The sequence below is a fragment of the Pezoporus occidentalis genome, unplaced genomic scaffold (genome assembly GCF_034315485.1).
Source record: "Pezoporus occidentalis ecotype Australia unplaced genomic scaffold, CSIRO_AGI_Poc_V1 ctg17, whole genome shotgun sequence".
NCBI classification, from domain to species: Eukaryota; Metazoa; Chordata; class Aves; order Psittaciformes; family Psittacidae; genus Pezoporus; species Pezoporus occidentalis.
Genome location: NW_026913531.1, coordinates 7,147,147 through 7,167,932, shown reverse-complemented (window position 1 = coordinate 7,167,932; position 20,786 = coordinate 7,147,147). Strand labels below are relative to the sequence as shown.

Below are 20,786 nucleotides of genomic sequence, written 5' to 3'. Positions count from 1 at the left end.
TCAGTTTAGCTACTGAAGTTTCTTAGCTGTTTTTAGACTTCTTCTCCTACTTTTGCAGAACAAAAGCTCTGTTTATATTTTAGCTCAAGGAAAATTATACTGTTTGTAGAAAATTATGGATTTTCAACCAATTTTATTGTTGCTGCATTTTCTGCAAAATTCTGATAGGTTTTTTTACATTATTTTTTAAAAAAAGACATATTACAGTCTAATAGAAAACTGAATGTGGTGACAGTTTTATACTGCCAACTGCAAATTTGAAAGAAAAATGTATACTGCTTTTAAATAAACTGTGTAAATTCATTCTGCTCTTATAAAATTACTTTCTTGAAACAAATAATTATGCATGCAGATTTCCTTATTATATGTACAACTAATGCAAGAACAAAAACTTCAAAATCCATAAGAAATGTAGAGATCCATCTTTTTGTGATGAAAAAAGAATGTGGGGCTTGAATCCTTCACAGAAGTACCCTGGATATAAGACAGGAACAGAAAGCTTAATGTTACTAATGTTCATACTGAAATTTGCTTATTCCCATTGTGAAGCCCTAGCACTGGTAGCTGTTTTCTATTTGAAAAACTGCTTCAACTCTATAATGCCATTTACAACTACATCTCTAGTTGTGAAGCTGAACAAACTGAGGAGAGACTCTCTTTTATACATGTCTATTGCACATCTTCCTAAGATCTCCTATGGCAGAGTGCTGGGGTTTTATACCCCAGCTACCTGTGTAAATTCAGATACACCAGAGAAAACAGAAATTCCGAGTCCACACCAGACAACACCACCTATACAGAAGCTCACTATGACTTAATTCCGTAAGCAAGAGTGAGGGGCTGAGATAATCATATACTAAAAAAAACCCACCACTGAGGCAGACTGATATACCAGCACATGCAATATAAATACAGATTTATTAACAGTCATTGCATGACTACTACTTTGGCCATAAACACATTGCAAAGGTAGACAGCACTTTTAAACCAATACTCTAACAACCCTAACTTCTTGTATCAGATATGAATCGTGTAACAACAGAAATGCTCCTGGCTGGCCTCTTCCCCTTGGGCCAGGCTCTTTTGGACAACATTCACTCAGTGCAAGCAAACCGATGGTGCAGTAAGAACAGTGTCCTTTACTAAGAAGCAATGGAGAAAGTCCTTTAGACTCACAACTCCATTCTGAGTAGCTGTGTCCACAATATGCATAAGATGTTTGTGCTTATCAATTATTCCAAGGGAGGACAGCGCTATGGTGAGGAAGTTAGAGAACTACGCAAGTACACAAACTATGGGAACAGGCCCATAAACATGCTTGTCTTAGAACAAGAAAATGTATTAAAAACATCTGAAGCATAAATGGAATTATCCTGCTGCATACTTTTCAGAATATGAGCAAGACCATCGTAAAGTTACAGTTTTCTCAGACTTACACCTCTCCTGACTTGCAAGCTTTGGTATGTGAGGAAATTAATGCATTTTCGGAAATACAGAATTAAATCCAAAAAATCTAAAATAGCTTAAAGTTAAAAGATCACAACTTTCATTTGGAAATTTGCATGTTATGAATCCATAATTTGGTATTTTGCTTCTGCCAAATGTTTACCAGGAACTTCAATCAAGTTAATTTAACTGATATTTACTGCCAAGTCAACACAAAGGATTTGAATTATAATACCATTGTATACATTTGGAAGACATTTTATTTTCTCTATGAAGTAGAACTTAGAATTACTGCATCACAAACCCAGGCCCTAGCTACCCAACTGAGCAGCACTCCTGCAACACACAGAAATATTGAGCAACTGCCTTATTCCTGATGCTCAGTTCTGCATGACAACAAGATGAAAGAATCTTTCGAGTTTTGTCTAAGAAAGATAATCCAGGTATGAACTCAGGTATGAATATAACAAGGTAAACTAGAGAATTATGGCAGATTAAGTGGAATGCAGGGAATGAGAGCATAATAAAAATGAAGAGCTAAAAAACAAGCAGAAGAAAAGCAGCACACAGTAGTCAAATAAGAAAAAAGGGCTTCAGATGATACTGCAGAAGGAAAGAAGCCAGTAAGTAAGATCAACCCACAACAAACCATTAAAATTACCATTAAAACTGGCATTTTAGTACTTCTGAAGAAATGAAAAACTAGGGAGCCAACCATAGAAAATGGCAAAACTGGAAAGAAAAAACTGCTGAAGATAGGAGAGATGCCCAGTATATACAATGGCATTATCACTTAGGATACGAAATGTCAGTGTTTCAATACATTATGGGGGTAAAACACACTAGAAGGCAGAAAGCTGCCCAGTCCACCTCTGAAAAACTAATGAGAAAACTGAAAGACAGTGACAGACCTACAAAGACCGAAGACTCCCTTAAGAACACATTTTCAGTGAAAGTGACAGAAGCCCAAGTAAGTAAAAATGCCAATTTATCATATACAAAAAAAATATAATCAGGAGTAAGGCTTCCAGTATCTAACTTGATGCCAACTTGAGACTGTTTTAATTCAATTTCTTTAACTAAAGAAAATTAAATTACTGCAGTTTTATGACATATAATTGGTATCAGTCCAAAACATACAGAATGAATAACTTTTTTTTTTGTTTGAGTCATCAAACACTTATTGGGCCATATTCAGCTAAACACCAAAATACACATTTAACATAAAACAAAAGAAAACCTACTTGCCAGATTTTACAGTGAGAATTTCAAAAAACACTAGAATAGACATCATGGTTCGGGCTGCTCAAGCAGAAGGCAAACAAAAGGAATTAACAAGGTATCTCAAATAACAGTGTGTCTGCTTGTCTATCTCATCGCCTTTAAAACTGAACCTCAGGAAGGGTCTATAGGTACTGAATGCTGTGACCCTTCTGCTCAAATTTTAGCATGAGAATCCATTTTCTAAACAAAGGCAACGAATAAACTTATAAGGAACAAATGAAAAGTTAAGCATATAGGGAAAAAAACAACAACAAAAAAAACTGAACAAAAAACAAACAACAAACCCCCCAAACCCAAAACTCAGCAAGTCCTATAGCGAACACGTAAAAATGTAAGTACAGATGTAAATATACCTGTTGTTCCTTGACTGTCTCCTCTCAGTGCTTCAAGTATGTCTTCTAATGGGGTACACACTCCAAGGCTGGAGAAGGAACAATACTTAGCAGAGAGGGCAAACAAATGTACATTGATAAGCTTCTCTGAGTTTTCACAAAACACATTGGAAAATGTGTCATCATCTGTACAGAAAAGGAAATAGGTCTGTAAATATTGCTTAACATCTTTTGCAACAGTGCTGACAAAAAACTACAAGCAATAAATACTTAGTACCAGCCAGAAGTAACCATTTATTTTGCTTCCATAAGTGAAAAAACTCAATTTTTCTTCAGCTGCATTCCCCCTTCAGAACCAAGGTCAAATTTTGCTCGTAGCTGAACCAGTGTAAATGTGAAAAAACCTATTAACAGAGCAACTTTAGTATAATCAATAAGAGAATTCAGTCAACATGATCGATTCTCTTTTGTTTACAAACTTGCTCATAAAACATTTCCTCCTCATCCCCAACTGACAATACATGCTACTAGATTGCTTAAGAAATGCAGCTGTTCAATGTATTAAATATTTTGATTTATAATCACTACATGCTTTCCAAGCTGCTTTGTAGCTGGTGATTCTGCTGGGAGAGTTAAATAAATGATTTTTATTACCGATCAGGTGTGAGCAAAAGTTAAATTCCAATGAATATTTTGTTTAACTCATGATTAAATGCTTCAGTTTAGTACTACTTAGTTCTTAGTGTCTGAAATGTACATTTATTTCTAAGTGAAACATATTGATATGAATCAATTATTAATTCTGAGTTTGTTTTCTATTGTCTAATTCTTATCTACTGCAGCTAAAACAATTTGTGAATTCCACATGCTTTTGCTAATAATTTTTGAATATCTGTAATTCTTTTCAAAGATATAAAAATTAACCAGTCCAGCAATCAAACTGTTAGAAAGATTCAGAAAATGTCTCCTGGTTTGCCTTTTGTCTCATGAGTAGATGTTGAGCAAGTACATAACATAGCATGAGGTAGCTTTCTCAAATCTGGCCTACCCACCTACATGACAACAGATACAACTGTTTTGACTGACCTCACCTCTAATTTTCTTAATTTTCTTGCAAGACCACAATTAAAGGTCATGCATACTATTAGAACTTACTTAAAACAGTTCCAACAGTGTCAACACATTCATTTTCATTGTATTACATGAAAAAGGCATGAAATCAGCAAACTTTGAACCTAAAAAAGGATACTAAGCTATGACCAGAATCAATATTATTTCAGCGCCTGCATGGCACTTCTTACTTTACTTCTACTACAAAATACAAAAAGAAAGCAACTTTTCTCTATAAACAATTTATCTGAACTTCTGAACATCTGGTAACTTTGAATTAGTGAACCTTCATGAAGGATAAAGGTGTAAAATGATACTAGAGAACATAAATAAAGAGGAATGCTAAACCAGAATAAAGACTGCAGATTTTAGGGAGAAGGGGTAATTTTGCTTTCCTATGTCTCTGTAAGATATGTTACAGAAAGAGAAAAAATTAGATGTGCGCATTTTGAAATGAGTGAAAAAAAGCAAATTTCCTTCCTGACAATACCTTCAATTCAAGCAAATAATGGAAGAAACCAATATAATAGGGTAAGAAAATGCTTTTGGACATTGTACGGAATTGTTTGGATTTGGGGGAGTGGGAGATGTTTGTGGGTGTTTTGTTTGTTTTGCACTTTTTTTCCTCAAAAAAGTTTCAACAACCATAAAATGAGGTGAATATCTACACACAAAGAGTATTTTTGCTTTCTGCTGGGTAAATGTTATGCAAGTTCTTACAAGAAAATGTCACAGCTTGAGTAACTGCTTGTTCCAGAGTTCAAAGATTCCAGCTGAGAGAAAACGAGAGACAAATAGAGAACTCTCAACTAGTTTATTAATATAGGAAAATATAGAGAATCTAACAGATACAGTAAAGGATACTTCTGAAGAGTGTATATCTTACCAACCCCAAGGACCCTGTGAAGACGATCAGGAAACGAGCTCCAAGGATCATCATCGCAGTGCGAGGTGGCAGGTTCAAGCTTAGCGGGCATCCCGCAGAGGCAACGTTGACCTGGGTGGTATGAGGTTCTGCCTCCCCTGCATCGCATGAGACTCGGGCTTTTATACTAACAAGAATGCACACTCATTCTGACACAGGGGGCCAGCCTACATTGGAAGAAGTGGCTAGCAACATCTAGGAAGGTCTCCAAGGGTCGAGACTTTTCCAGGGAATTCTAAAGCAGAACTTTCCAGGTAAGAAGCAAAGCATGACTCTCCAGAGAGCAGCCAAAGCAGGACTCTCCAGGGAGGAGTCAAAGCAGACAAAAGAGTACTTTTCTATCCTTGTGTTTTCCACCACGGACCATTATCTATTGTCCCTGACACACTGCTGAATAAGAAAATTTCAGTTAATTTTTAAGGGAGATTCACTCATTTATTTTATGTTAGATTTTCTATGAATGAACAGCGTTTCAGAAAATTTATAGACTCACTGTTGAAAATAATCATAATGAGAATTACATATACAAACTTGCTATAGTATAAAAAGAAAACTACGGTCAACCACACACATACCCATGTTACACCAAACAACCCTGCTACTGATATGGGAAAACATTAAGCCTATACCCTTGAAGAAATTTATCCTTATTTTTGCTATCTAACTGTCAAACAGGTCACAAAGATTAACAGCATAAACAAATATTCTGCAGATTTAAAGCTCACAAGATTTAGCAACCCAATCTTGCTTTCACCTTACTGCCTGCTGATCCCACTATATCACAAAAATACAACTTCTCTTGAAACTTCATAACTTTCCTAAGTTAAAGACTGATTACTGAAATTCGGACATGTCTGCTTCTTTGTCAGAACTCATGAAAAGCTTATAACCCCTCACTTGTCTGCTTTCACTTTCTCAGAACCTGCCAGGTTGGGAGGGACTTTGAGCAACCTGGTCTATTGGAAGGTGTCCCTGCCCATGGCACGGGGGTTGGAACTACATGAGCTTTAAGGTCCCTTCCAACCCAAACCAGTCAATTATTTGGGTTGACATAACATATATTAACTCTTCTTATAAACCTCACTTAAATGAAACTAAATTTAGCAATACTTCCATTCTACAACTTCCACGAATTCAGTTATCTGATGGAAGAACATGAACAGAACTAGTAGGATCTCATGAATAATCATAGAATCACAGAATCATAGAATAATTAGGGCTGGAAAGGACCTTAAGATCATCTAGTTCCAACCCCCCTGCTGTGGGCAGGGACACCTTATGCTTATCACCCAAGGCCTCATCCAACCTGGTCTTGAACACTGCCAGGGATGGAGCATTCACAGCCTCCCTGGGCAACCTATTCCAGTGCCTCACCACCCTAACAGGAAAGAATTTCCTCCTTATATCCAATCTAAACTTCCCCCGTTTAAGTTTTAACCCATTACCCCTTGTCCTATCACTACAGTCTCTAATGAAGAGTCCCTCCCCAGCATCCCTATAGGCCCCCTTCAGATACTGGAAGGCTGCTATGAGGTCTCCACGCAGCCTTCTCTTCTCCAGGCTCAACAGCCCCAACTTCCTCACTAGTAAATCATCTGTAATACCACTCCTACCAAATACAAATTGTTGTCCCAGCTTGCTAACTAAAAGGAAAGAAAAATCCAACTATATTAAGGTACCTGAAGCATGACTTCAAGCAGTTTGTGGACTACATATTTATGAATATTAAAAAGGTTAGTTTTCTCAAAATGTTTCTACTTTGGTTGCTCAGAAGATGAAATCTAGTATGTCTTTTAATCAGTCAGTCGCTACATTTGCAAATAAATCTTCAGAGGAAAGAAACATATGCCAAAAAAAATTGGAATTACAAACAGTAATTTACAGTAAAATATGAAAATACTTAAACCACAGATTTTTCTGTGCCTGTGTCCAATTTACAGCAATGACATGATAAACAAGATGCAATATGGCAAACGTCAGCTTTTTGATGTATAAAAATATAAAAGTTTTTTCTACCTAAAAATGGATCTGAAATTTATCTATGGGGTCCAACTGAAAAAAAGGGTTCCACCCTTTATATGGTCATTATAATGAAATATCATCTGATGAGTATCTGAAAATATTCTTTAAAACTAGTTTACAGAGCACACAATGTTCTGTAGCATGATTATCTTCTTGCATGTAATACTGTACAACAGAATTGTAATTTCTTGCTTGCTAGCTTCTAAAACTATAATTCAGCATATATTTGTCAAAATCCCTATAGTAACATAAAATATCATGCAGAGTAACAGCTTTGTGCCAATCTGCAATAATGTTACTTTTTAGTTTGCAGAGATGTATGAGTATGAACTGACAACTTCACATTTTCACATCAATTCCGTCAAATGTAGCTTATGTTTCCCTATAATTTAATTTGGGATCTGTAATAGAACAGATTCTAGAAAACTTGCCATAATAGTTTGGAGATTGTGAATGTATAAATGTGAAACTTCTCAAACTCTTAGGAAGCAAAGTGTTTACCATGTGAAATCAAAATGTCATTTACCACATATTTTGAGTAAGCTATTTGGGGTACATTACCACAGTGTCATTTGGGCATGCAAAATAAATCTATGCTCATAGCTACACTCCAAAAAAGGTAGTTCTATGAATGACAGCATGTTATGAGAGCCTTTTAGGACCTTACAAGGTAAACATAAATAACAAATATTTATGTATCTGTCAATTTGAAGGACAACCACACATACAGTTGATATTTAAAAGAAATATAAGGAAGAGTCACTCTGTTCATGCTGGGTTTCAAGCTCTCTAATGCTTGGCTTCTGATCTCTAATGTTATTAAGTTGTATTGATGCACTCAAATAATGATAGTAAATTTCTCAATCCTATTTTTAATACAGGCTAACAAGCACTCATTTTCACATATAGGTGTTTGTGTTTATATTCACTGAAAAAATCATATTCTACTATGATGTACTTTCATCATATGACTGGGTGGACAGATACCATGCAGTCAAATAACTCAGAAATGAATTCCCAAATCAGCAAGCACATGCCCATTCATTTACATTGCCTCCAATTTTGTCATAATACTGACGGAACTTGCAGAGTGTCTCAAAATCTTTTGAATGTTAACACATAATAGTTTTGAAGCTAGGAAAAAAGAGCAATTCTTTTTTTTTTTTCAATAATCAGAAATAATTCCTGCAGAAACCAACAAACGTTATATATTGGTCACAACATGAAAGTTTCATACCTTTCTAAAGCACGCACTTCATTTTAAAGATACGTAAATCATGTCTTTTGTTCCAGTAATTTCTGTATCAGATTCTGCAACATGCATTTTGAATACAGATCATTAAATGATTTTCAAATTTAAAAAAACTGCAGAACAATGCTCTGCCTTCCTGGTTGTCTTCCTGCTCTACCGGCCACTACTTCAGTGTCTGAATAATTCAATGTGTTTTCCCATAGAAAAAGGTAAAATCAGGGTAATTTTCCTTTAGTGTTTTATTTTTTAATGACTTCATCTAGTAATTAGTTTTGCAGCCAGCCTCTATTTACATTTAATTTTATGTCCTGTTGATCTGAATCAGTTCTAGCTCTGACATTCCCTGTCAAAAAAATTAGTAGTTTTTCTTCACTGCTTCCCAACACTTTTGCTTGCTGACTGAAACAAGGTCTTGTTTCCATCTGGCTCTCAAAGTTAATTCATACTCCAGTATCTTTTTCATGCACAAATAAACTCTTTTGGGGTTTTTCTTTTTTTTTTCCCCCAGATATCTCAACCCTTTAAAAATGAGTCTTACAGTTAGTATTTTGAAGGTCTTGAGATACAAGAGAGAAATGTTGCAAGTGATGCAGCAATTCACAGCTCCTCAATCTCTTTCCAAATCCAAATCATTATCTTAGGCTGTCTTCTATGCCAAAAGTGCACAGCTCCACATGTTGCTTTCTGTGGACCCTTCTGTTGCACTCAACGTGCTTTCCTGTCTCACATGTCATTTAACACAGCATTTCACAGCGAATGCTACATGAGAGCTATCTCTGCTCTGTAAGCTTTGGCATGATACAGGTTTTTCTCAGCTAAGTGCTTTGTCAGAGATTTTATTACCTTAGTTCTGAAATGGATCTCTTTGCCTGGGCTCAGCCCCCCAAATACCATTCCTTTCAGATGCTTTATCTTCATTTCTGTGCCCTGACTGAAAGCGTACTAGTGGCATGTTTCCCTTCTGCTTGAACTGCAGTAAATTCAGTCACACAGTTTCATAGCTGGCTTCCTCTGGACTTACTTGAAAATTGCTAAAAATATGAAGTGCCTCTTAAATTGGTCTTGTCAGAAACAAAACTGCTTTCTCTCTTCCTCTGCCAGACACACAGTATTACAGATAAGCAGTGTTTTAAGCCTTTTCCAGCTGTCCTCCACGTTTCCAGAGCCTCAAGTTGAAAGACTTTTAATTGTTACATCTTTGCACTCCTGTGAAGGGTTTTTTGTGGGGGTTCATTTTATTTCTGTTCTTCAGAAATTGGTCGCAGCAAAGGAGCCTGACAGGACATTCATTTCTGAACGAACAAGATGAAACTTATAAACGAGACTATCAGCACAACCGCCACTACCGACAGCTCCTAAAGAGCAGCTCCTCCCAACATAGCTATACCTTACCTGTTCCAAATACACCCCTTTTACCCCGGAAAAGGGTACGACAACATAGCAGTGATGGCGACAGCACTGTCACCAAAGGGCAGAAACAGCTTCGGCACACGGTAAAGTAATGGATCGGCATGGGGGTGGCCGCAAGAAGGCAGAGGGTAGAAAAAATCAGAGCAGCTCGGCAGGGTGGTGTTTATTCAAGCTTTTAACACAGGAGGCCTGACCGCGATGGCAAGGCGGGCCGTGAGGCACGTCACCGTGAGGCGGGTATGGCGGCGCCGCCACCGAGCGCTCCGCAGGCGGCCCCAGCAGCCCACGCGCAGCAGCAGCCCGCTCCGCCGCCGCCACAGCTCCGGGGATCGCCGCATCTCCGCGAGCAACGGCACCGCGGCCGACACCGGGCCGGGCCCCTCCCTCTGGGCCCGCGATCCCGCGCCCTGGCCCCTCCCCGCCCCACCCCGACTCGCCCCACCCCGACTCACCCCACCGCGCCTCCGCGGCGCCGGAAGCCTCCGCCAGGGGGCGCCGCAGCGCCTCGAGCACGGCGCCTGGGCGCGGCTCTACCATCCGGTCCCACAGCCCGCGCGTGTAGAACTCCACCGTGTGGGCGCGGCACAGCGGCAGCGCGAGCGCCAGGAATCGCGACACGCGCCGCAGCGTGCTCTCCGCCGCCGCCGGCGACAGCTGGGGCGGCAGCGTGAGGGCCGCCCGCGACATGGGGCCTGCGCTCGGCTCGCCGGGGCTGCCGCTACGCAGGCAGGTGAATCGAGGACCGAGTGGCTTAGACGGCGGCGCACCTCCGTGACGCCATCTCGTTGCGCGACGCCCGGAGAGCGATGGAGGCGGCGCGGCGCGGGGCGTCAGCTTCTGAAAATGCCAGTGGCGCGGCCCGAGGACCCCGCCGCAAGCGGCTGTGGAGGCCCGACCTGATGCGCAGTGGCGTGGGAAGTGTCCAGGAGGGTGAGTCTGGGGATGGGGGTGCAGCCGCGACTGCCCCCCGGCGGGTCTGAGGTGGCGTCACGGCGGGAGAGACGGCGCCTCGGGAGGCTCGGCACTGGCCAGACCCGCTGCGCGCAGCCCTAGGCCTCCCGCGTGCTTCCGCGCTGGCTCGACCGTGGCGGACCGGATGAGGACCGTCTGCACGGCTGGCCGGGGCGTCCAGTGTGAGCTGCGTATTTCAGGTAGAAGCATATGTGGAAAAAGGTTCAGGTTATTGAACGGTAGTTAAGCAAGTGTCAAAAACGAACAGGAAACAGAGCATTGGCTTTTGCAGCACTTTCCTGAAATGTCAACGTTGGAGAAAGAATCAAAGGAAAAGTAGTGACTGGACTGATCTGGACTTGCTGCCTTTGGAAACGTTTTTAAATTAATATTATAAAAGTCAGTAGCTCTTAAGACTAATGTAATAAAAATAAGATATGATATTAGGAAAAGAACATGTTTGATTTCAACGTCATTGTACAATGATTGAGACTGAAACAGCCATTGTCTGATGTTTCTTTTCGGGCTAAATCATTCTATGATGTAGCATTCTTTTGAAGTGTAGAAGAGCTCTTCCTGGGCAGGTGTAGAAAGAAAGTAGTGGCAATAAAAATACTATTTGTATGGAAAGATATGATGGGTTATTAATTCAATGTAATACAGTGATTTAGAGGCTGTTTTCTTTCCTGTGGCATTACAGCTGCAGACTATCGAAGCATCTGATGTTACTATTGTCAGTGTCTTCTTGAGATTATCTTTAGGAATCTGCGTTGATATTGCTTATGAAGCTGTAAGAAGAGAGAAGTGAAATGCAAGTGAAATGTTAATGCATTTTTTCACTAGGTTCAAAAAGCATTGCTGAACGTATATCATGTTGAGAACACATTAAGAAGTATGTTTACCATGGCATGTTCTCTCAAGGGTTTTAGGCAATAATTTTCAGAAAATTTGTACAAGCTGCAATGCTACAGTAGGAGATAGGTTTGTAACTGTTTTTTCCTTGAATTTTTTCTGCTCCTTATTAAAATTAGCACAAGTAGTGTGTTTCTCTGGTTTTGTAAAGTAAATATATTGAAATGGTCCTGACAATAATTGAATGGTTTGATACTACTTTAGTGTAGTTGCATTTCACTCTTTTTCTTATGTTTTTAGGACGAGGATTTGCATTTCGGAGAAAACAAAAGATCGAAAGACAATACAGGAAATTATTGAGAAAGGGAAAGAAGGTTCATTCACAACAGGATAATCAGTTTACTGATACTTATCCAGAGCACTTGAAGCATCTTTACCTAGCTGAGGAAGAAATGCTCAAGAAACGGCGGCGCAGGGCTCCAGATAATTCACTTTTATCAGAAGAAAAACTTAATGAAGCAGTAGAGTAAGTTTTTTAAATGTGTTTCTAAGAACAAGTAATTGTTTCCATTATTAAAGAAATATTTTAGATCTCACACTTTACATGAACTTCAGTATAGTGATTTCCTTCAAATGCCATTAGATCTTAAATATTTTTCTTATTTGTTAGAAAATTTGAACCTACAGCTTAGTTGTGTTTGAATCAGAATCGGAAAGCAATATGAATGATGTTTAGTCCACAGAAGGTTACCACTGTACTTTAAAGACAAGGTTCAGCCCAAGAGCAATAAATGTTTGACTAATTTCTTACCATATCTACAAAGATGAGAGCCTGCCTTTCAGGTAATGTGCTTTTGCATTTGCAGAATTTTCCTTTGAATTGATGCTGAGTATTTTAAAATTAATGCCACTTTTCAGAAAGGTTGTTCCCAGTTTGATAGATTGTCTTCTTTATATTGCACTGTTTTTCTGCTAGAATGAGTAGTATTTTGTGCAATTATACTTTCATGGCATGGCTAATTTTCTATGAGCTTTTTTTTTTTTAAAAAAAAAGGGATTTAGTAAAATCTTAAAGCAGTAAAGTGTTGTTTATCAAAGTAATAATTTTAAACAACAGAAATGTCATTATAGCTTGCCATTGGTGAGGAGTTTTTTGGGGGTTATTTGTTTGGCTTTTAATTTACTTATAATAACTGAGAAAAGTCCAGTGGAGCTTCTCACTTGTGATCTAACAAATGTCAGCAACTTAAACCTTTTTTTTCCCTGTGTGACAGTAATTCCCCCTGAAATGTTGGTTAGGTATGTCAGTAAAATGAAAAGTGTAGTCACTCAGGTCTGACATTGTCTTGACAGTGTTTTAAAACAACATTCAAGTACTGTGACTGAGTTAATCTTTTTTATCCTCAGTACAAGGAGTGTCCTAATTCTTCGGATTCCAAGGTGTATCTGTATTTGAACTTTCTTGAGAAGAACAATCAGGAGAGTGGGTAAAGGCAGTCAGATCTAAGCCCATCAGGGAGAGAAAGGTAGAGTTTTTGTCTGGAATAGGCAGTTAATTCGTGGGGGTGTCCGAAATAGGCCTGATGTTTTTCTTTAAACCAGTGGGGGGTTAATTTTACTTAAACTATGGTCAGTGTGGTTGTAATCTACAATTAATATTTCGTCATGCCTGTGACTGCTGATCATTGAGGTGGTGTGATGCGTAGAGACTTAGATAGACTTCAGTGTTTTATGGGAATATAAAGTAAGACTGTATGTAATTCTATTTTTAGCACATACTGTTACTTTAAGTGGGTTGGTACTTGAGACGATGAAATGTCATTACATAGTATTGCCACAAGATGGAGATGAGACTAAGGCAAAGATTCTTTGTTTTTTCTTTTTTCTCCGAAAGAGTGGTACTTCTAAATGAAAGTATGAACAAATACCTTCTCTTCCCTTTTTGATTGTCTGTCTGAAATCTCCTAGATGACAATGGCGACTTCTCAGATTTTTTAGTGTAATAGAGTCATCAAAAACTTGCTTTGTGAGCAGTTCTTAAATATCTAACAGGGCATGTACTTTTCAAGTGTGAAATGTCTTTGCTACCACACTGTTTATGTAATGGCGGTGTTGTGAATCAGAAGAAAAAAATAATGTGGGACTAAATAACAAGAAAAATCCACTCAAAGTAGTGTGTCAGTAAATGCCAGGCAAACAAAATTGGTTTTCTTGAACTGTTTTATTTGGTGAAAGATACCTGGGCAGTTTTTTTAATACTGAAATTTTGAGGGAATGTAATTTTAGTTCCTAATCTCAGAACATTAAGGACAATAGTAATGCCATCTCCTTCAAGAAAAAACTTTTAGGAAAGCATTGCAAGGAGGCATTTTCTCCTTGCCATGTTAGCCTGATTTCTCTGGCAGGCAGCCTGCTAACAACTGGCTGTCCTCATATCTCTGCAGGTGCATCCATATGTCAGAATTATAAAGACATAATATGTTCTAAGCTAGTGCATTCAGTTTTTCTAGCTCTGAAGAGCTTGTATGATATAGGAAGAAAATTTTTAGACACTCTTTAAACTTCATGAAGCATCATCCATGTGAAGATGCAGCAGATAAGTGATATGGGTCCCTAAAAGTTGTGTGTAGGCTGGTCTTTGGTATACTTGGCATTGAAGAAGTTTAGTTTGCTGTCTTTTCATGTGAGCTGCTTGTTACATGACGTGTAAGGGTGTTAGGCATCATGTAAGAGTGGTGCAAATAGGTGTCCCATCAGTGTGGAAGGATGGGCCTTCTGAAACCTGTATTTCTAATAAACTTCCCCAAATACGTACTACAAAATCGTGGAGGAGTGTGCTCTGATTCTGTAGTGGCTATGGGATACATGGTTATGTGTACTTGGTGATAGTCCATAGTTGAAGTACGTGACTTTTTCTTACAGGTCAGTTACGACTGAAGGGAAATGTAGGAAGAAAACATCTAATCAGAAGGCAAAAGAAGAGTATGAGAAAATAAAGGCTGAGCGTGCTAGAAAGAAAGAGGTAAATCTTAAACAGATACATTTATTGATTGTAAACAAAGACTAGATTACCATTTCTATCATTTTGGGTCCATCTGGACCCGAATAGGGCCATAGGAGAGGGACACAGATACAGGTATTCTTTTAGTCTTTTTCAACTTGACAGTAATATTCAGGCATGCAGGTCTTCAAAGTTATCATTGTTTTTGTTACTATTTTTGTCTTGCAATTGCCATGAGCAGGATTTTGTTATGTCAGTTGGTACATCAGGCAAAACTTAGAGCTTCATCTGCATAGCCCAGTGAATTATACTAGACTTCTTAAATATTGTAGAAGGGGAAGTAATAACAAGACCATCATCTTGTGATGAAAAATGAAATATCCATCCTATATCTTAAGGTGTTACCATAATGCAGGCTTCATTTTACCTTTTTATGTTCTTTGACCAACAGCAAAACAATTAAATGTAATGGTATCCATGGCCAAAATCTCATTTGTGCCTTCATTCTGATTTAGTGGGACTTGTTTTTATAGGGCATATCTTAACATTGTTGACTAGTCAGTTGAATTACTCATTTGAGGCATCCTTATTTAAATAGTTTTGTTCTTTGCCTGTACATTGCTTGTTGCACTGTAAAATGGCACACATTGTAACATCGTAGAAGTTGTGTAACTCACTGCTAACCAACTAAATTTCAGTAACTGCTGTTTAAATACTATAGAAATATATAGCTGGATAAAACATATTATTTCTTCAGTTTAGCTGATTGAAAACTAGTGTAATTCTGTGCCAACTGGTCCATGATTGTGGGTGAGTTACATGGTTGTTCAGCTGAGAGTTGCTGTTTTGAATATCAGATGCAGATCATGCTAAAACAGATTAATTTTATGACTAGGTTATTTAGAGGAAATGGGAATACACAAAAACCCAGCAAGACTGCAGAGAATTTTCTTTGAGCATCACATAAGTTATCTAAGGAGAGGTGTTAGCATATTTTGTCTTTTCAAGATATTTAGGCAAAACAAACCATAGCCAAGGTCCACAGTAACAGTTATCATTTATGGGGAATACTGTGTGATGATCACATACTTTCCCCTCACATATGTTAGCAAACTCTGGATTTGCTGTTACGTATTTTGGGAAAAGAAATAAGCTTAAAGGTACAACTTTTAGCCTCCACACTATATAAAAACACTAGGATTTAGTACAGATCAGAATGTAAGTAACAACCACCTAAGGAAGATGAATGTTCTTGCTTTGAGTAAGCATTTGGTTGGTAGCTTAAATGGATGTTGTTTACAATGGTATGCTGAACAGCAGTAAAATTATTAGATGGGAAGCGAATTGCAGGTAAGTTAGAGTTGGTGCTACTCTGGTTTGAAAAAAAAAAAAAAGGAATCAATTATATTTATCATCGTTACAGGAAGATAACTGAAGTGTGCTGAGTGGAGAGGTTAGCTGTGCAATTTTGTTGTTTGTTTTTTTCCCTGTAGCCTCTTAGATTTCTATTTAGAAATATTTTCTTGTGTTATTTCTAGTTAATTTTATGTTGTACATCATGGGGCATTCTTACTAATTTTTGTACATCACAGAAGCCTACTATGCCATGAAAAACAAAAGCATAATTGATAAATTATCGTTTATTTGGGTAATTGATAAATTATCATCTATTTGGGCATTCTGCAGAAACACATGCCTTTGTGGTCAGCAGCTATTTCATTTCAAAGAATAAGCTTTTTGAGAAGAAGTCATCTAAATGATATGAAGCAGCCAGCCCTTCAGTTTGATTTGTGAGGTCTTGCATATTTTGGTAGAGGGCATGATATATGTGAAGGAAGCTAGTTAAGTTGCTTGTTGTAAATGTTTGACCAAATTACTTGCTAAAATTAGAACACTGTAGAAGGGGCATAAGCTGTTTGATAAAAACCTGAACATATTGCCATGGTGATTATCCATGTAGTCTAAGTGCCTCCATTAGTATTTTGTTTGCATATGTGCTGTCCCCTCAAGATGGAAAATTTGTACAGTTGAAAATTTGGTTATCTCCTGCCCCACCTTCTTTCTCTCAGTAAAGACAGGAGTCTGTGTTGCTTTGAAGATGACAGGTCACTAACAGTTTTGTCTTGATCAGGTTGCCCTAGATAATGCTTCTTGTGATGCTGTTGTAGTATCACAGACCTGCCCAACTTCTAGCTACAGATACATCCCATACCCTATCTGCCAGTCCCATGCAGATGTGTCCAGTATCCTAGCACATCTGGATTGGCAAGACATTTACATGGGGCTCACTGAATGGCTTTTTTTTTTTTTTTTTTTCTTTCTTGCACTCCAGAGGAGAAAGTAGGAAATTTTTCCACTTTGTCCTTTAAGGAGAAAAGTCAAGGAGCTCATTTTGCAGAAAGGAGGTAGAATGGATTTTAGCAACAAACCTTATCATAGGATGTTCTACTGAGGAAAACTTGGCTCTTCTCATTAAGCTTTAGGCAATATAATGTTTTGATTGCAGTACGTGCTGGAAGAGCATCCTGATTAACCCTTTAAGATTACTGGTGTTTCTAGTGTCAGTACAAGACCTAATTGCCAGTATCTTTACAAAAATAAATCTTGTTTATAGATAGCTTCATAGTTACATGAATTATGTAATGTATGTATTTATTTCCTAATTTTATTTATTTCTTTAATTTTAGGAAGCAGAAAAAAGGAAACAACAAAGAGAAGAAGCCCAGCGTTTGTACAAGCAGAAGAAAATGGAAGCTTATAAAATATTGAGTAAGAAAACAAAAAGAGGACAGCCAAATCTAAACTTACAAGTGGAGTTTCTTCTTCAGAAAATACAACAAAATGCATAAACCTTTGCACACATCTTAGTTGCAGGTTTTGAGTTACCTGTGGACACTTTATTAAATTACTTTTAATAAATGATATCTTTACTTCTGTATGACTTTTGCTGTTGGTTTATTTTATCTCATCAGTCCAACATTGGAGGATATTCATAATGAAAATAGGTATTCTGTGCTGAGAGAGAGAGAGATTTGATACCTTGAAAATAAATGGTCTGTATTTCTAAATTTGAATTCTGTTAGCTAAGTAATATCTTGAATTCCAAATCATTAGAGCCTAGGACCATTTGAACATGAATTTGCATAGTATAAAGCATTTTTTTTCTAGCTCTAACACTTCCTGCAATTGTGATTACTAAAATTATACTTACTTGAGAGGAGTGAAATGATAAATGCAACATAATTGATACCTCATGAACTGCCAAGGCTCAGAGTATGTTTTGTGTGCTGTTGAATGCGGTGTGGCATATGAAAGCAAAGAACATAAATTATACTCAGAGGGTTATTATTAGTCATTCTCCGGGACTTAACATATACTTTGTGCTTGGTGATAACATCTTTAGTCTTTTTATTCCATGTTCTTGGTGGTAGTTAACATGAAACAGTTTTCCTGATGAGGCACTGAAAATGCCTCCTTCCCCTGTGCTTCAGATAACCTGATCAGGCAGAGTGCATAATAAAAAAAGCACTGAAGTACCTGATCTTGGCCCAGCATTGCTGGTTTCAAGGAGGAGAAGTTTCTGGAATTTTTCCCCAGCACTTTCCCTCTTTCATAGGTTTATTTGATTTGGAGATAAAAATGGCTTGTAGGTAAGCCTTGCTTCTCACAGGCATTCATATGAGAGATGTTTTTCCCACTGGAATTTTTTTTATGTACCAGTTCTAAAAGGAAGATGTTAAAATGGGATATCTCCTGATACTGTCCTTTGCTGATTACTTTGACATAGCAGCCCAGCATAGTAGTTATCAGAACCCAGAGCAGTCCAGTGTCTCGGCTGCTTCATGAGCCCACACTTCTGCACTGCCAAGCCACTTAAATTACTTTGGTACCACTGGAAGGGAGCAACACAGCAGTAGTGGTGCGCTGTGGCTCAAGGTCATGCAGGTAGCCAAGAGAATGGAACCTTTGCTTTCATTTGCCGAGTAGCACTGTAACAGTTGACCCATCATGTTTGTATGGAGAAAAGCGTGAAGAATGAAGGGAAGGGATCTTTTAAGGAAGGAAATAAAGCCCAGATTACTTTTTTTTATGTGACAACTAGGGAAATAGTTCAGTAGCCGATATGAGTTCATGGAGGCTGCCTGTAAAGGCAAAGCTGCTGCTTTCAACTGTGTGTTTTGATTTTAAATGTGAGAAGTTAGTCCAATGTGATATTAAACTTGTATTGGTTTTTATTAAACTGTGATTTTAAATGTGAAAAAGAGCAGCCTAAATCCTGTTTCTGTTTTTTGTGGTTTAGGCCCAGCTGGTAACTCAGAACCATGCAGCTGCTCACTCACTTCCCCCCTACTTTTCCTGCTCTCCCTGAGGGATGGGGTGAAGAATCAAAAGAATGTAAATCTGACGGGTTAAGAACACTCCAGTAACTAAGGTATAATACAAAGCTACTTCTACTACCACCAATAATTATAATGATAAGGGGAAAAACAGAATATAAAACTAAAAGGGGAAAGGGAACAAGACAATAAACATAAGTGATGCACAATACAATTGCTCACCACCCGCTGGCCAATACGCAGTCTGACCCGAGCAGTGATCTAGGCCTTCCGGCTAACCCCCCAGTTTATATACTGGGCATGATGAGTTGTGGTATGGAATACCCCTTTGGTTAGTTTGGGTCAGGTGTCCTATCTCTGCTTCCTCCCTGCTTCTTGTGCCCCTCCTCGCTGGCAGAGCATGAGACTCAGAAAGTCCTTGGTCAGACTAAACATTACTGAGCAACAACTAAAACCATCGGTGTTATCAGCACTGTTCCCAGGCTGAAAGTCAAAAACACAGCACTGCATCAGCTACTAAGAAGAAAAGCGACTGCTACTGCTGAACCCAGGACACTCTTCATGGTATTTTTGGTGTTTTTTTTTCCCCTCAACCTCTCTAGCAGCTTGTTTTCTATTCTCTGAAAGCCTGCAGATCTCAAGTAGTTATGTCTTCTTTCCAGTACATCTGAATAAGATGAGGTGGAAGGGATAGGTAGGGCTGCACAGTTTGAAATTCTATTCTCCAAGTTGGATGATCGGTGAATGCAGGCGACTTCAGACGTTTTACTATTTTCATTTTCTTTAATTATAGATCAGTGAAACTGTGAATCAGAAATAAAGGGGAGAAGAAAGCAACAGGTACAGACATTAATTTTCTCTTTTCAATCCTGAGGAAGAGAATGTGAAGCTTCCCTTGCTCCTTTTGCAGGGTAACTTCTTGGGAAATCATAATAGTAATTTCAATGGATCATCACTAAGCCGGTTTTGACATAACAGGGACTTTCTCAACCCATACCCATCTAGAAATACTTTTTTTTTTTCCACTAATAGGAAAAAAACCGAACCAAAACACCCTTTCACTGTTAAGATACTAAGGTTTTGGCAATGTGGACTTGGATTTTTCTTTTTAATCTTTACAGTCTGATAAATTATGCCTGTACTAAGAAAGGTTAAGAACATTAAGTAAAAAACTTGATGTTATTCTCAGCGTCTGTTTCTGCTTTCATAAAGTAATGTTTTAAGTCATTAATCAAAGAGTTTAGAAGCAATTTGAAATGTATTAATGAACAGAAGAAGTTTGAGCATAAGAAAAATATAAGGACACGACAGAGCTCTGAAATACCAATTTGCCGTATAATTTTATTAACTGATGCATACCTTCTGGAAGTTAGTGATGAGAGTAGTTAATGAATTGAAAGCCATGCAGCAAACTTGCTGACTTCCCTCTGAAGAAAACCTTTATGGGATATGTAAAAGAAAAAAACAAGTAAAGTAGTTCAGTTTGAACTCTTAGTAAAATAGTTGGTCTATTTACAAAACTGCTGTGTAACTTGACCTACAGCATGCTGATTGCTCTAACTTTTGTCTACAGCTCTGTCGTGTCTCTCTTTTGGGAAAATATGTAAAGCCAGGCTTGAAAATAATTATCCAAATTGCTATTAATTAAAAACTACATAGAAAACAACAAAGTTCATGACAGAGCTATAGATAAAAGTTAGAGCAATTAGCATGTTGTAGGTCAAGTTACACAGCAGCTTTGTGAATGGACCAATAAAAGCAGTGGTTCTGCAGCTACCAGCAAAATTCATTCAAAATGAAGTAGCTGTCACTAATGATTTGGGAAGCTATTTAATGTTTTAAAAAGTTAAAACTGTATTGTAAG

The 20,786-nt window shown here is 38.2% G+C and overlaps 2 protein-coding genes across 8 annotated transcripts in view; one reads left to right on the top strand and one right to left on the bottom strand.

Moving 5' to 3' along the window:
• Positions 1–10,468, bottom strand: part of METTL25 (methyltransferase like 25) — a 60,067-nt gene extending 49,599 nt beyond the window's left edge. For all 7 annotated transcript variants that reach the window (XR_009963878.1, XR_009963879.1, XM_062613850.1 and 4 more), the window contains exons 1-2: positions 10,234–10,468; positions 3,084–3,248 (exon numbers count right to left, since the gene is read on the bottom strand). Coding sequence is in view for 5 of the 7 variants with exons in the window: in XM_062613850.1 (XP_062469834.1) it covers positions 3,084–3,248; positions 10,234–10,468 (400 nt within the window). In the remaining 2 variants the exon portion in view is untranslated. The remainder of the gene's footprint in view (positions 1–3,083; positions 3,249–10,233) is intronic.
• CCDC59 (coiled-coil domain containing 59) lies at positions 10,459–17,523 on the top strand. The gene is made up of 4 exons (XM_062613856.1): positions 10,459–10,711; positions 11,885–12,110; positions 14,507–14,606; positions 17,273–17,523. The coding sequence occupies exons 1-4, from the start codon at positions 10,588–10,590 to the stop codon at positions 17,432–17,434; spliced, it is 612 nt and encodes a 203-aa protein (XP_062469840.1). The 5' UTR covers positions 10,459–10,587; the 3' UTR covers positions 17,435–17,523.
• Positions 17,524–20,786: the final 3,263 nt, after the last annotated feature.

What these genes read in the sequence shown, in the direction of transcription:
- CCDC59 (XM_062613856.1), top strand. Translation starts at nt 10,588, where the DNA reads ATGGAGGCGGCGCGGCGCGGGGCGTCAGCTTCTGAAAATGCCAGTGGC. An exon ending in CGTGGGAAGTGTCCAGGAGG is followed by an intron (nt 10,712 to 11,884) that starts GTGAGTCTGGGG and finishes TTATGTTTTTAG; the next exon opens with GACGAGGATTTGCATTTCGG. An exon ending in AGCGTGCTAGAAAGAAAGAG is followed by an intron (nt 14,607 to 17,272) that starts GTAAATCTTAAA and finishes CTTTAATTTTAG; the next exon opens with GAAGCAGAAAAAAGGAAACA.